General features: G+C 51.8%; 2 protein-coding genes across 2 annotated transcripts in view; both read right to left on the bottom strand.

Annotated features, from left to right (window-relative positions):
- LOC117005611 (voltage-dependent N-type calcium channel subunit alpha-1B-like) overlaps positions 1-8411 on the bottom strand; it is a 110962-nt gene extending 102551 nt beyond the window's left edge. Inside the window, exons 1-2 of the mRNA XM_033077492.2 lie at positions 7790-8411; positions 4613-4718 (exon numbers count right to left, since the gene is read on the bottom strand). Of these exons, the coding sequence (XP_032933383.1) occupies positions 4613-4718; positions 7790-8049 (366 nt within the window). The 5' untranslated portion in view covers positions 8050-8411. The remainder of the gene's footprint in view (positions 1-4612; positions 4719-7789) is intronic.
- EHMT1 (euchromatic histone lysine methyltransferase 1) overlaps positions 1-15031 on the bottom strand; it is a 274314-nt gene that overhangs the window by 213981 nt on the left and 45302 nt on the right. The window lies entirely within an intron of this gene.

The raw sequence follows: 15031 nt of genomic DNA, 5'->3' as shown, positions 1-15031 counted from the left end.
TCCAGCCAAGGAGGGGTTTGCACAAGCAGCAGCACCTCTGTCCCTCACTGATGCTGCTCAGAGGATGCTGGAGCCACCACTGCCAGAGCCCCAGCTGCCAACCTCAGAGCTGCTCACCCACAGAGAATCAGGAACAGAGGCCCTCAGACCTGTTAGGACCTTGAACAGAAATCCTACAATACACATCTTCTTCCAGCAGCTGCTCCCCAGCGAGAGCTGGAGACATCCCAGGGCTCCAACCCAGTACAGAACAGAGGGAACAAAACAGAGGGGGTCAGAAATCATCCTGTGTGATTCCAAAAGTTCCTCACAACTCCTCTGCCTTCTCTCATGGCCACAGGAGCCCTGTGCCAGCCCAATCCACCTGTTCAACCTCTCCAACAGCTCCTGGTTCAACAGCTCCAGATAATGTCTGCACACAAAGGCCTCCCAGCCCATCCCAAATTCCCATCCCACAACTACTCGTGTGCCTCTAAAAATAGCTCTTCTAACACACACAGAAAAAGCTACCTTTACCCACATCCACTCCTCCACATTACTCCCTCACTTCCTTGAAGCCTGGTATGTACTCCAGTCTCTGCTCAATCTAGGTCAGGTGCCTGGTGATTACAGCTCCCAGCTTTAAAGAGCCAGGCTCCAGGTACTCCAGGTTTGATGGGATGTGCTCTTCCCAAAGCTAGGGCTACGCAGAGCTCTTAGGAAGTGGGTCAAAGGAGTTTTTGTCAGCTTCTAGGGAAGCAGGAAGGCTCAGAGATGGATTTGGGTATTTATTATAAAGAAAAACTCTCATCTGTAGGGTTGGCAGGGAGTAGCTGGGGAAATAAGAGGTGAAAGAAAGAGGGTCTTTTCTAAAGCCTGCCTAAATTTACTCTGGTTCAGCCCAAGAATCAGGGCAGTAACAAGATGAAAAATAAAATTTATGCCCCATTAGGGAGAGGTCCTGCAGCTGGAAAAAAAAATTGGCTGTGTGTGATAGAAGGAGGAAAGGAGGAATGCCCTGTGCAGCACTGACATGGCCCTGCCTCAGCTCAGAGACCCTGCCAGGACACCCTGAAGCCCCTTCAGACCAAAGGCTGTCCCCTGCTCGGGTTCCAGAGGGGCAGAGCAGGTGATAATGAGGATCTGTGTGCGTACTTGGAAGGAGGGCAGAGAATCTGGGCAGCAGCCAGAGCTGTGCCAGCAAGTTGTTTGCTGTGGACACAGCAGAGCTTGAGACTGGGCCAAACACACATTTAATCAATATGTTTCTGATCAGAAACAACTTCTAAGGCTGGAAAGTCATTACCATTCCTACTTCACGTCCTAGTGTCTTTCCTTGGCCTTCAGATGTGACAGCCTGGAGAGGTTTGGGTGTGAAAGGCTTTGTTCAAGCAAAGGTTAATATGAGCAGCTCACATATTACTGCTCTAAGTGCCTGTGGATGGGAGAAAGCACTAAATCCATTAGTAAATTGCCAGAGCTGTCACAATGAAAATCTGGGAGAAGTTATGTTCTGTCCTCACATCCAAAACCCCCAGGGGAGCCAAACACCCTGAGGCTGCAGCAAACATCCCACAGCCCCTCAGGGGCTGCCCAGAGCAGGGCAGAAAGGAGTCCTGCAAGTTCTGAAATCATCACTCTCCTTCTGGGAGAGGTCTCCTGAACTTCTCATGGAAAACACTGCAATTAGGAAGAAGGCAGGGAGAGAAGGAGGTCTCGGTGTGGAGAGCCAAGAGCCTCATGAGCAAGGTCCTGCAAGGCCATCTGGGGCTGGGGTGGGAAGTTCCCATTCCCACATTTGGAGCTCTCAGCACAAGGCTCTGGGCTGCCCAGAACAGCTCCCTCAGCATCTCTGCAGCTGGCAGCACTCCAGTGTGTACAAACAGTGCAATATTTACTGGGATGGAGGGAGGCTGACTCACAGCCCACTGGCTACAGCCCTGGGTGGAGATGGACAGGGGCAAACCTGTTCCACTGGACAGTTCCTGATAGGAAGGAAACATTCCCAGCACCCAGAGCACGTGGGACTTCCAGCCAGGAGCAGGACAGAGCCTCAGGGTAGGTCAGGCTGCTGCTGCTGGGAGAATGAGTTTGTTCCTCTTGGGTGATGATTGAGGACGTGAGCCAGTGCTCCAACTCACCACTAAATGGTGGTGGTCACTAATTTCTCAGAGCCCCGATTTTGACCAGAATTTCCAGTCCAGAGCCAAGTCATGCTTTTCTGTGCACACAGAAAATGGGCAGAGAGAGAATTCTCCTCACTCAGACACCCAAAATCCTGGAATATTGTGCTGAGACGTGCTCACTTAACCCTGTTTGACAATAGCAGGAGCACAGAAAACAGCCTGGTGAGATTGCACTGCAGGATCATATCCTGGGTCTTGGGGAGATAGAAAGAGGAAAATTTTGATTAAAAGACAAAAATAATTAAAATATTTGCATGGGTTTCTCCCTTTTTTCCTTGACTTTAACAGACAGACAATCTTAATTTTTTTTCTTTGTATCTGTGGAACAAATTATCTGGGCAACTTCTGTTTTCCTTCAACAACTCTGCCGACATGTCCCAGTCACAAAAGGCTTGTGATGTGCACCTCATATCCTTAATATCTGATTAACTCTTCACTGATGATCTCCAATTTGGACATTTTAATGAATCCAGGAGAAAAAAGAAAGCCATATCCAGTAACCATTACCCAAAAAAAAAGACCAATTCCATTCCTGCTAAAGATAGCAATAAAGTACCTGCTGTTCTGCATGGACTTAGAATTTGGCTGAACAAACCTGCAAATGTAGGGGAAATTTAGGGGGAAATGTAGGGGGAAATGTAGGGGGAAATGTAGGGGGAAATGTAGGGGAAATGTAGGGGAACATTCCCCACTGTGGTTTAACATGGATCTGTAACATTTTCAATGAAACAACTTCCAGTTTATAGAAGTAACAGGAGAATTCTAAAGAGGTTTCACTTTGAATACTAGAAGGCAGTTTTTCTTACTCACAAGGCTTATTGTTTCCAGCCTATGTTGAAAATAAAAAGTATTTCATGACTTGCAAAGATTCTCAGTGCTACTCTATGAAAAATCACTTTATAGTTCAGAGTTAGGAATGTACTGTGGTTAAAATGGCTTCAGGCTATCTGGATCAAACATAATGGTGCTTGGGATAAAAACCCAGGGGTGAATTCTTCCTTCCACCCAAGGCAGAGCCAACAGGGCAGAGATTGTGCATTTAACTCACGGCACTCTCGCGCTGCGCCGTGGCAATGCCAGTGCCCTCTTTGCAATGATTTAGGCAGGATCTGAAGGTGTAAAAAGGAATTAATACACTGGGGGAAAGGACAATAAAATACTTCTAGCATGCCCTTGTAAGTCGAGGGATGCAGTAAAACATAAAGCCAACATGAACCAAAGGATTGCCAGGCCAGAACATCCCCCAAAGTGCTTTTTCCCCTCACTAATCCGCGTTTATAACCACAGACGGCGCTTTCCCACTCAGTCCTGGCTCTAAACCCGTGCTTTGCTCACACCCCCAGGCTGGCCTTGCCAAGCAAGCCCAAAGCACACAAAGACAGGTTTAATGGCAGAAAGATCTACATACAACCATTGATTCACTTTATCTTCATATCTTCTTAATTAAAAATAATTCCAACAGTGAGAGACAGCAAGCCCCATGCAGGAGGGCAGCCAGCAGGAGTGGATCCATTTCCAAACCAGCTGCAATTTCTGACCCTGACTCTCCAGATTTCTCCCTAACCCCTTTTTTCTGCTTCTGGAGAATGAGATTCTGAGAGTTGCCCACTGGCATGGGCCAGCCTTGGGAACTGCAGCAACCACAATTCAGTGGCTCTCGTTTCTGGCAGCATGCCTAATGTTATCTTTGTTTGCATAATATAACATCTACATGGAAAACACATATGGATCCATATTTATCAATCCTTTGAACATGCACCAGGATTAATGCGTTTAGGCATGCAAGACGTTCCAGATCATTAAAAGTAGGAGAAAAATCAAACCAAGAATTACACAGTTTTCCTACAGTGATGATAAATGGGAGAATTATTTTGAAGCTATTCTTCTATTTTCTTTTGAAATAAGGTAATTGGGCTCATTACCATAAACCCTGCGGGTAAATTATTTTTCTCTGTAAGATGGTTGCATTTTTTTTTTAAAGGAAGTGTAATCATCTGAACCCAAAGTTTGCTTTGAAGGATCTGTGCTGTGGCAGGAAGAAACACACAAATCCTAAAAGGTTACTCTGTTCTACCACTCCCTGGGAAAATGAAAATTACACAGAAGTTCATTTGATTTCAAAGCTAATTCTAAGCATTCTTCAGCTCCTTCCTGCCCTGGTTTAGAGACAACCTAAGCTTGAAGCCCTTCTGATCATCACACGAGGTGCAGCTCTCTCCAGGCTGGGCAGGGCTGGCTGGAGTGATGAAGCATTCTTGTGCAGATGGGATCGGGAGGGGACACTTCTCCTTGATGTGATGGATTTTTTTCTGATTGTCAGATCAATGCCTGTCTGTTTACGTGTGGATCTCTAAAATAGATCCAAACACTCCCAACACCCAGTGGCCGACTGCTTTCTGTATGAGACCGGGAACAAAAAAAACTGAAAATGAATGAATGCAACTCACCAGTCTCTCTGACATCGGTGTCTTGTCTCCATCCGGCAAATGTTGTTCCAGAGCCAGCACAATACAATTGGCTATGATTGTAGCTAAAATCATGTATTCAAATGGAGTGGGGACCAGAAGTTAAAGAAGACACTGGACAATACAAGGAGAACCCCATCCAAATCCTGGTTCTACCCACAGAGTTGCATTCATTGAGCATTCTAAGATTTCTCATCTTTTTTTAAAGACATTTGGTCTCCTTGACTCCCTCAGTTCTTTCTGGGGTGTGTTTAGAAGAAAAGTAGGCAATTGGCTCTTCTCTTCTTTGAGAGTTAGAGACTCACACACAATCTGAGCTGCTCAAGGAATTTGGGAGCAAGAAAATGAAAGGTCCAAAGGAAATAAAAAACTATTAATACTTATTGATTTTCATTAGATTGATAAGCTAAACTGCCTCCAAATAGATTATACAGCTAAACACCATCTGCTGAATTTTTCTTCAGAAACATTTAACTTCAGCACATGGTGCAAATAAGTGATGGGCACAAAAAGTTCAATTTAAAGTACCTACCCAGGTCTAAAACATTAATTACTGTTCAATTGCAATGCCTACTCTTGGTGAGAATACAACCTTCAGTGCCTTTTTGGGATGTAGGAGGGAAGTGGGAATGGAAAAGTATCCAAATCCAGCACCAGGTCCCCCTTTGCTCTTTGCCACCATCTCCCACCCTGAGCTGTGCCGAGCCCCAGCTCTCCCAGGGTGGAGCCGTGCCACGGGCAGCAGCGGGGCCAAGGCGGCAACAGCTCCACTCAGCACCTCGGGGAGATGGACCCAGAACTGTGGAGAGATGGACCCAGAAACATGGAGAGATGGACCCAGCACGGTGGGGAGATGGACCCAGAACCATGGAGAGAGGGACCCGGAACCACGGGGAGATGGACCCAGCACCATGGAGAGACGGACCCAGAACAGTGGGGAGATGGACCCAGACCAGTGGGGAGATGGACCCAGACCAGTGGGGAGATGGACCCAGCACCATGGAGAGACGGACCCAGCACCGCGGGGAGATGGACCCAGCACCGCGGGGAGACGGACCCAGCACCGCGGGGAGATGGGCTCAGCACCGCGGAGAGCTCAGCTCAACACCACGGGGAGCTCCTCTGAGCGCCGCGGAGAGCTCAGCTCAGCACCAGGGACAGCGCCGAGCGGCACCGCAGACACAACACCCTGAGGGCTCAGCTCAGCACGGCGAGGAGCTCGCTTGGGCACGGCGGGGAGATCGGTTCAGCATCGCGGGGAGCTCAGCGCAGCACCGTGGTCAGCTTGGCTCAGCACCACCATCGGCCCGGCTTAGCACACAATGAGCTCAGCTCAGCACCGTGGTCAGCTCAGCTCAGCACTGTGGCCAGCCTGGCTTCAGAACCATGGTCAGCGTTGCTTGACACCATGGTCAGCTCAGCTAACACTGTGGTCAACCCGGCTTCAGCACCGGGCTCAGCTCAGCTCAGCACTGTGGTCAGCCCGGATACAGAATCGTGGTCAGCTCAGAACCGTGATCAGCTCAGATCATCTCAGCACCACGGTCAGCTCGACTCAGCACCGCCATCAGCTCAGCTGAAGCACTATGGTCAGTCTGGATACAGAACCGTGGTCAGCTCGTCTCAGAACCACGGTCAGCCTGGTTTCGGCACCACGGGCAGCCTGGTTCCAGCACCACGGGCAGCCTGGTTTCAGCACCACGGGCAGCCTAGTTTCAGCACCACGGTCAGCCTGGTTTCAGCACCGCGGGCAGCTCGAGCCAGCACCGCGGGCAGCGCCCGGCCCCGCCCGCCGGCCCCGCCGCTCCGGTGCGGGGAAGGGCCGGTGGCTCCGCCGGTCCCGCCGGCTCCGCAGCGCCGGGGGTCTCCTCCCCACATCCCCCGGAAAGATGCAGCCGAATCGGCCAAGAGGAAGGAGAGGGAAAGACTGAGTCTACCCACGCAGCCAAGGCAATGATCTGCTTATCATCAGGGGTTTGGGGCTTGTTTTCCAGACTTAAATGCAGGGAAGGAGAAATGGATGAGGAAATGCAGCAATCGCTGGAATTGTATAATATGGACAGATAGATCAATCCGTGTTTGTGTGTGTTCAGAGAGAAGGGAAGTGCATTGACTCCACTGGTGTATTTTTCCTGTTAGCCCCTCAGGAAGTGAAAACTGGGGAAGTCTAAGCAGGAGCTGGCCTCTGTGGCAACTGAAAGTGTTGCTAGGAGGCTGGGAGGAGGCCCTGCTGATGTTAGCTGAGGATTAATAGGGGTGTGATATGAAATGAAAAGAAAACAACCAGCTCCCCTGAGACCCCCAGTGTAAAGCAGTCCTGTACACACACACACAAAATCTGCCCCCTGGGAGCCTCAGCCTGCTCCCCTCTGCTCACGGCTTACAACCATCACTCTGAGCAAAACCCCCTTCTCACTGCAGCTCACTTGGCCTGGGAGCTGGGTCTCAGACAGAAAGCATCTGCCCTTCCACAATACAGCAGATGATCCCTCTCCCCACTTACTGCCTCCTTCTGCCACAAGGCTTTGCTAATTTTAATTTTTTCTTCGTGTAGCCTAAGCTTAGGCTATGCACCCAATCAAAGTGCCATGATTCATGTTGATTCAAATGGATTCCAGAGGGGATGTGCTAAAACCGAGCTGCAATGATTGCATTCCTGGGATTTACCTGGGCTCTCAATGTCCCCTACTATCAATGCAGCTTCAATGCTAAGGTGTCACCATTTTTATCCCACATTCCTTCCTCTATTCACAGGAAGACAGAAGAGTTGATGGAAATAAAAATCAGGATTCATGGGCACGAATCTCACAGAACCTGACTTGAATTGTAGGAAATGTCAATCCATGCACCTGTACATCTCATCCCTAAAGACACCCTGACATGGCTTACACACACCCCCGGCATCAAGCACACCAAAAGCACCCTCGGTGCTCCCACAGAAGCGATTCCCTGATCCCCTGATTCCCATATTCCCACATTCCCATGGCCGTGCATCATGTCGGGCACACGGTTCCCCAGCACACACACCCATGGCACAGCCCGATCCCAGCGTCTGCACCAGCCACTCGCCCTGCGCTGCCTGGAGGGGTCTCTGTCCCTCAGCCTCCCTCTCCCCCTCCCCACCTTCCCCCGTGCCCACACAGCTCCCTGAAAGGATATGGCCACTCTGTTATTCGCTTGGCGTATTTCCGTATAACATTATCTTCACTGAAGATGAAGAGGGATCTGTTGACTGTGAAGCAGTTCTGTTTGACAGGGATGGGGTTGTAGAGAGCCATAGTCCTGGCTCTCTGAGCCATCGACTGTTTATACATCCTTTGGCCGGCTTGGGGGCCACCTTGCCGGCTGCTCCCTCTTCCAGCCCCGGCCGGCCCTCCACCTCCATAGCGGGTTGGCAGATCATCCCCAAACCGAGCCATCCTCGCAGTGCACGGAGCCGGGCGCTACAATCCAAACTGGCAGCCGAGGCGAGAGGAAGACGCATCACAGCGCGCAGCACTTCTCCCTCCGGGGGCTTCAGTTGCGGGATCGGGATCGATCGCGGCAGAAATAGATCGATATAGAATAAAACAAAAAATATCCCTTTTCCTTCCTCCACCCCCTGCGCTTCCCCGCCGCTGTGGCTGCCCGGGGGTCGGAGGAAGGCGCCGGGGCTCCGCTCACCTCCCCGCACAGGTGGCGTCTCTCCGGCCCGACCTCATGGCCCGGGCGGCGGGGGGTGGCCGCGGTGGCCGCGGTCCCTTGGGCGACCACGGGGCGCTGGGCTGGGAAGGGGCTGCGCTGCTGCTGTGCCCGCCGCGGGAGCGCTCCGCCGTGCCCAGCCCAGCCCGGCACGGCTCCGGCACGGCCCGGCCCCGCCGCATGTGATGCCCGGAGCCAATCGGCCGCGGCGGCTCCGCCCGCTCCAGTCACCGGCACCGGGGGGCGGGCGGGGAGGGAGGAGGGAGGATGGAGCCGGCCCGGCCCGGCCGCCGCCGCCCACCCCGGTAAATACGGCGGAGCCGCGGCCCCTCCCCGGGGGAAGGAGGGCTCGGAGCCCCCGCCCCTGCGCGGCGCTCGGGGGCACAGCCCCGGCCGGGGGTGCAGCGCTGGGGTGGGTGGGGGGCACAGGCGAGGCAGCCCCCGCGCCTGCGCGCCGCTGCCCAGATGTGCCCTGCCCAGATGTGCCCTGCCCAGATGTGCCCTGCCCGGACGTGCACGGCCCAGCTGCTGCACCCACGGGTGCCCCGAGCACAGCGGCTCCCGTCACCCCGGCCGTGCCCTCAGAGCCCCGCGGGCGCCCAGGGCGGGGGGGTCACAGTGTGAAATGGGGTGCGGTGCTCGCCTGGCAGCCCCCGGAGCTCGGGGCCGGGCACGGGCGGTGCGGGGCGGGGGCTGCGGTGCCCGCAGCGCTCCCGGGGCTGGGCCGGTGCGGGGATGTGCGGCACGGGCTGGCTGCGAGCGCAGCTGCGCCCTTCTGCACAACTTACTTTGTTTCTCCTTGGTTTGAATGACTCCTGCAGAGCGCTGGATACCTTTAATCCTGTATTTATGGATGAAATCCTTTAATCCTGTTTATTCCAACACCCTCTGTTGCTTCCCCCCAGCACAAGTCAGAGAGATAACTCCTCCTTGTTCCTGGAGCGCCGCACGGCATCACTCACTGCAGTAGCTGGCGAGGAAACGCTTTTGCATTTTAGGCTGAATTTGGGTTAGAAACTATTAACTTTGAGAGGGGACCCTCCGGAGAAGTCAGGGCTGTCAACAGGGGGACATTTTCACTTCCTCCAGAGCAAGGAAAGCCTGGACTCTGCCGCTAATGTGGTTTTTGCCTTAGTCATCCAAGCTCAGTGCAAAACCAACCCACCGACCAGGCAAGCCTGGAGCAATAACATCTGCTGGCTTCAGGAGCCAGTCAGAGGGCTGACAGCAGCCACAAGTGACACAAATAAGGTCTGGCAAGACGCAAAGGGTGACTCTCCGGAAGGAACTGGCTCCTCACGCCGGGGCTGGGTGTCTGAAGGGCTCTCGCTCACTGCAGCACAGCCAGAGACGCTCCCGGAGGCGGCACCGGCAGCCGAGGGGAGCCGGGAGCGGCTCCGAGGCACGGAAAGCAACGAGGGAAGGAGGTGAATCACATCCTGCTGCCTCCAGGGTCGCAGCCCCCGGCACCGACAGGGGTCTGCAAGCCCCGGCACCAGGGCACCGAGAAGCAGCTCCAGCCCGGAGGTTTCCTTCCCCTGCAATAAAAGATGTTTTTCCCCTCCCCAGGTTTGGGTAATTTGCAGATTAAGCTGAGTGCTGGAGTCTTTGGGAAAAGCTTTGCCCGGAGACAGATGCTGGAGTGGTTCAGCGTCCCTGCTCCACTCAGAGACCCTGGCAGAGATTCCAACGAGGGTTTCCTCCTGGGAGTCTTCCCCCCTGAGCACTGCTGAGCTGATCCACACAAACGGGCAAGTTCCCTTATTTTGTGGATTGAGAAGGAGGGTGCAGGGAGCTCTTCTTTCTTTAAATTTTCCCTGAAAAGCATTTTTAGCCTCACTGCATTGTATTCTATGATGGATTTATCTTTCATCTCAAAGTCAAGTTTCCCCCTGGTGACTTATTTACTCATTTCATTTTTATTAAACCTACTTACTTAGTGGTTTAATTTTTCACTTTTGTGCGTCTGGCCACTACATCTCCTGCATCCTTTTTCAGTGGAAAAGTCTGACTTTTTATCAGTGACCACTAGAAGAGGAAATGCCATTTTCAATAATCCCTCACCTCTTCAGATGGAAATCAGTGTATGGAGAAAAAAAATACATTGGTTTCCACAAATCTTCATCCTCCTGTGCTTACAGAATCGGGGGATGGATGACACATGCTCTGAAAAGGCAAAAAAAAAAAATTTAAATTGTCTTTTACATCAGTTCTTACTGAGAATCAGGGAAAATCCTGACCTCCATTCCTCCTTCTCTCTTCCTACAACCACCAAACCCCTCTGCCTCTCCCAGAACAAACTCCCCACCAGAGCACTGCAGTGAAATCAGCAGCCAGGGCGGTGGGGGTGTTTGTGACAGAGAGAAAATGATGTGAGCGTGTCGTGAGGATGCTCTGCTAAACCGGTTTGCCCTTTCCTCAATCTGCATGCTCAGGGCTTTTTTCCTGGATTGTTTTTTTTCACACCCTAAGGAAGATCACGCAGACCTTAAGCACTGAAAGCCTTAAAGAACAGAAGGAGATTGCAATTGTGAGGATTATTTGGCTTCGAGAGGGGAAGCCTCAGGATTTAGTTGGGCTTTTTAAGATTAGGAGAAAAGCAGGGGAGTTAAGAGAAAGCAAAAAATTTGGAGCACTGAAACAGGTCAGACATCCATAATCTCCCTTTACAGGAGGGCAAAGAGCATTCCATGGAAAATTCTAAAAATGGACTCAGTCATGAGTGGCTCCTCCTCGCAAGCCCCGAAGACAGAGGAGAGTAAATCACTCTGCTCTCAGCACTGCTTAGCAAGGAGCCTTCCTCCTCCCTGAGCAGCTTTGCCAGGCAACCGAGCGTTTCCCTGGACTTTCACTTCCATCCCAAGGCTGAGGCAGGTGACTGGGCTTAATGGAGCAGCACTTCCATCTGGCCAGGCACAGTCAGGGCAGAGAAAACGGCCCAGAATGGCAGAGCATTGCCTGGCACACGGGGAACAGGGCAGGCACTCCTGGCTCTGTTTGTTTGCCCTGGCAGGGCAGCTCCCAGGAGCTGCTGGGACGCTCTGGAACCATCCCTGGAGGGGTTTGGGCAAATCACAAAGTGGATTTCCAGCTTGCTGTGCTCCAGAGGCTTCCAGCATGAGGGACAGGGGCTAAAATTTAGGGACACAACCCCAACACCCCCCTGTGAGCAGCACAGAGTGGGGACATTTGCAAAAACAGCAGCAGGAAAGATTTCTTCCTTCAGGAGAGGAAAGGACTGCCTCCATGCCCTGACTTCCCTGGATCCTGCCCCGCACCTGGAGGGGCTCAGAGGGAAGGTCAGAGTTCCCCAGCACACCTTTCATCCAGGTGAGCTCAGGGAACTGCAGGTAGACTGAGGTTTACTCAGAATTTGCAAGGCTGAGTCAAAAAAGGAGCCTTTACAATCCCATCTTGAGGCTCTGGATCCAAGGTATTGCCAAGCAGAGCAGCTCCCAGGAGCACATTGCCTTTAAAAATAAACAAACAACACAGACTGCACATCTCCTTCCAGCCCACGGGAAGGTCCAGAGCTTCAGGCCAAGAACAGCAGCTTCCCAAGGTGTTCCTGGCCAGGGATTTCTCCTCTCCTCACTCCCATTTTGAACCAGCTGTGCTGGAGGAAAACCCTGCTGCCATGCAGGCAGAGGAGTCTGTTAAAGCTGGCACTCAGGTCTGCCAGAGGATGTAGAATGGCTTTATGTAAAATCCATGAGGAAGATGCTCTGATACTTTTTATTGAGAATAAGAGAGTGAACAAAGGGGAAAGAGGCCTCTTGAAGATATAACTCCTCCTATGCAAGTCCTGATCATAGCACTGTTTAGTGTCCTAAACCCCCAGGGCCTGTTACCCTCAGCTGCTGCACAAATGTGGAGCAAGAGAGACCCTGAGCTCATGGCTTGGGGTGGGGGCACTGCTGCAAAGCCCCCAGGCTGGCACAGCAATTGCTCTGCATGAGGGGCTGCACTGTCCCCCCAGGCTGGAACCATCCCAGTCCCACAGCAGCACACAGCTCTCCCAGGCCACCACAGAGCAAGGGGTGTTTAAAGGATCAGCTGGAAGGGATCTGAGGAAAGGAGGATGGAGGGATGGTGCCTGGAGCCCACAGCAGGGCAGGGACAGAAACAGGAGCTGGCAGCCCCTGCTCAGCACCTTCCCCATGTCACCTCCCCACCCTTGAGGACCCCAGGGGACAGGAGCTGCTGTGCTCCTTCTGCTCCTCCTGAGCTGAATTCCTCTGTAGGTGGATCACGACTCCAAACCCAGCTGCTGGCTGTGGCAGGAGCCAGCTGAGTTCAGCCCCAGGTAGCTCAAAAATGAGGTTTTCAGCTCAGAAAACATTTCAACAAGCAGGACCAATGTCTGAACAACACCACGCAGGAAAATTTACAGGAAATAACCAGGAAATCACAGGACACAGGGACACAAAGCTGCCCAGGGGCTGAAGAGGGACAAGAAACCTCAGTGATGCTCAGAGTTCCCTTCTGAGCTCCAGCACCACCAGAGCAGGGTTTGCTCTGTGGGGAAGCAACGTTTTTGCACTCAGACAGTGCCTGTGGCAGAGAGCTGCCAGACAACGAGACATAAAAGGGACTTAAAAGTAATCAGGCTTCATATTTTTTATTTTGCACAGCATTTCTGAGATCATTTCTACCCCATTGGTCTCCAAGACCAGCCAGCAGGGAATGACAACTTCACACCATCTCTTCCATTATTTGGACCTCAATTTAACTGAGGACTTGATCACCAGGAGAGGGAGATCTGGGGAGTCTTTGCCTTTCAGTACATTTCTGTCTGTGGTAATCCTCCTTAAGATTCAGGTCTCTCCTCTCCTCAGGCTCTTCTGAACATTTGCCTGGATGCTTCTCAGTGTCTTGATGTCAAAACAGCTTTTCAAATCTGACTTTATCTGAACTTGAGTCGTGTACAGGCTCAGCTCTGCAAGAGCTTCACTCTGGAAATCCAAGAGGCAAAAACATCCTAAGAACTCACAGAGCACCAGGTCCAGATCTGGAGCCAGATGTGCAAAAAAGTCACAGAAATTCAGGAATTTCACCAGCCACTTGCCCAAAGGTTAATGCAAGCTGAAGACAAAACCCAGCCCTTCTGAGCTTGTCCCCCACAGGACTTTGCTGGACATTACTCAAAGTTGCCAGTGCATCAGGTGTCAAATCCCAGTGCAGCAGGAGTCACACCCTGCCTGGGTTATTTTCAGTGTCATTGATTAAAGACAGAGAGCTTTTCATCTTCTCAGTGACGAGCAAGAGAAACTATTCAGGCATAGAAGAGAAATGATCAGCCAGGGAACTGCTCCATGCTCACAGCTGCCACATTTTGGGATGAAATTAAAGTGCAGGAGAGCCCAGATTCCCAAAGTTCTCTGAAATTTTGAATAATTTGGGGACTGAAGCAGAGCACCACATTTCAAAGCCATCTCCTTCCTCAGCTGGAGGATGGCTGTTGCTGTGGGGTTAAGGGAGAAAACAGAGCCCTGCAGCTGCCATGTGGGTTTCTGCACCAAAATGTGTTTGCAACACCAGTGATCAGGCTCTGGTTTATGCCCCACACCTGAGAGAGGGATGGAGGGGGAACAGAGAACCTCTATGGTGTTTTCTTGTACCAAAAAAAAGCCTTTGCTCTGGAGCAGCTGAAAACAGCTGGCTGGGTGAGCCCAGCTCCCAGAAGGCATCACTGTGGAGCAGAGAACAACCTGCAGCAAGGACAGCAGTGATTCCTGCAGCTGCAGCCAGTGAGAATTCACTTCATCCTTTGGAAATGCCCTGCAGCTCGAGCCAGGGTGGTGGCACCCACCTCACACATCTCCACCTCTGCTGGAAAACAGGGAAAGGCTCCTGGGACTGTCTCTGAATCCATCCCAAATATTCCCATTTTCAGGCTGGTTGTGGCCTTTCTAACTAGGAAAGGGAACAGGGTTTAGTGCCACGTGGTCAGATGGCAGGAGACAAGGAGCAGTTTCCCATATGGGGTCTTCAGTTCATTATAGCACAACCAAAATGGATCATGCATGCAAAAATGTGGGCAAGACACCTTAAAAATTGGGTATTTATTAACTTTTCCTGGGTGAGGTTGGAGATACCTTCACTCACATGTGCCATACACAGAAACAAAGCCAGGGCAGTGGGAATTTCTGCCCTTTTCACAAACCCTGCAGGTGCAGGAGTCATTGTGGCCAAAGTGCTGCTGTTTGTGCTCTACAGAGCTGAGGTTTGCTGGCCGAGTGCTGAAACCAGAGCCAGGACACCTGGGGGTCCCCAAGGCTTTGTCACGGGCACACAGCCACACCTCCAGCCTTTAAATCCCTATTTCCCCCATCTCAAAACAGGAATCAAGATTCCCTTGCTCGTGTTTTCCCTGTTTGAGCTGTTCCATGATCCTGGGATGTTCTCTCCTCCTCTGCAGAGTGCTCAGCTCAGCTCCACTTCAAACTCTCTCGGGACCTGCAATCCACCACTCCAATCCAAGGTCTGATGAGGTGCTCAGTGAGCTGCAGTTAATGAGGAATGGCTGTCACTCTGTCTGGGACTGGAACAGGAGCAGCGCAGCAAGCACAGATAATAGGAAATTTTTTTTAAATTTAAAAAAAAAGAAGAAGAAGAAGAAGAAGAAGAAGAAGAAGAAGAAGAAGAAGAAGAAGAAGAAAGAAAGCAATGCCCACTGCACAGTCTTACAGTCTTCTAAATCTGAAAGGTTAATGCACA

This window comes from Catharus ustulatus, chromosome 21, assembly GCF_009819885.2.
Source record: "Catharus ustulatus isolate bCatUst1 chromosome 21, bCatUst1.pri.v2, whole genome shotgun sequence".
NCBI classification, from domain to species: Eukaryota; Metazoa; Chordata; class Aves; order Passeriformes; family Turdidae; genus Catharus; species Catharus ustulatus.
Note: the sequence above shows the minus strand (reverse complement) of the source record. Positions and strands in the feature narration are given on the sequence as shown.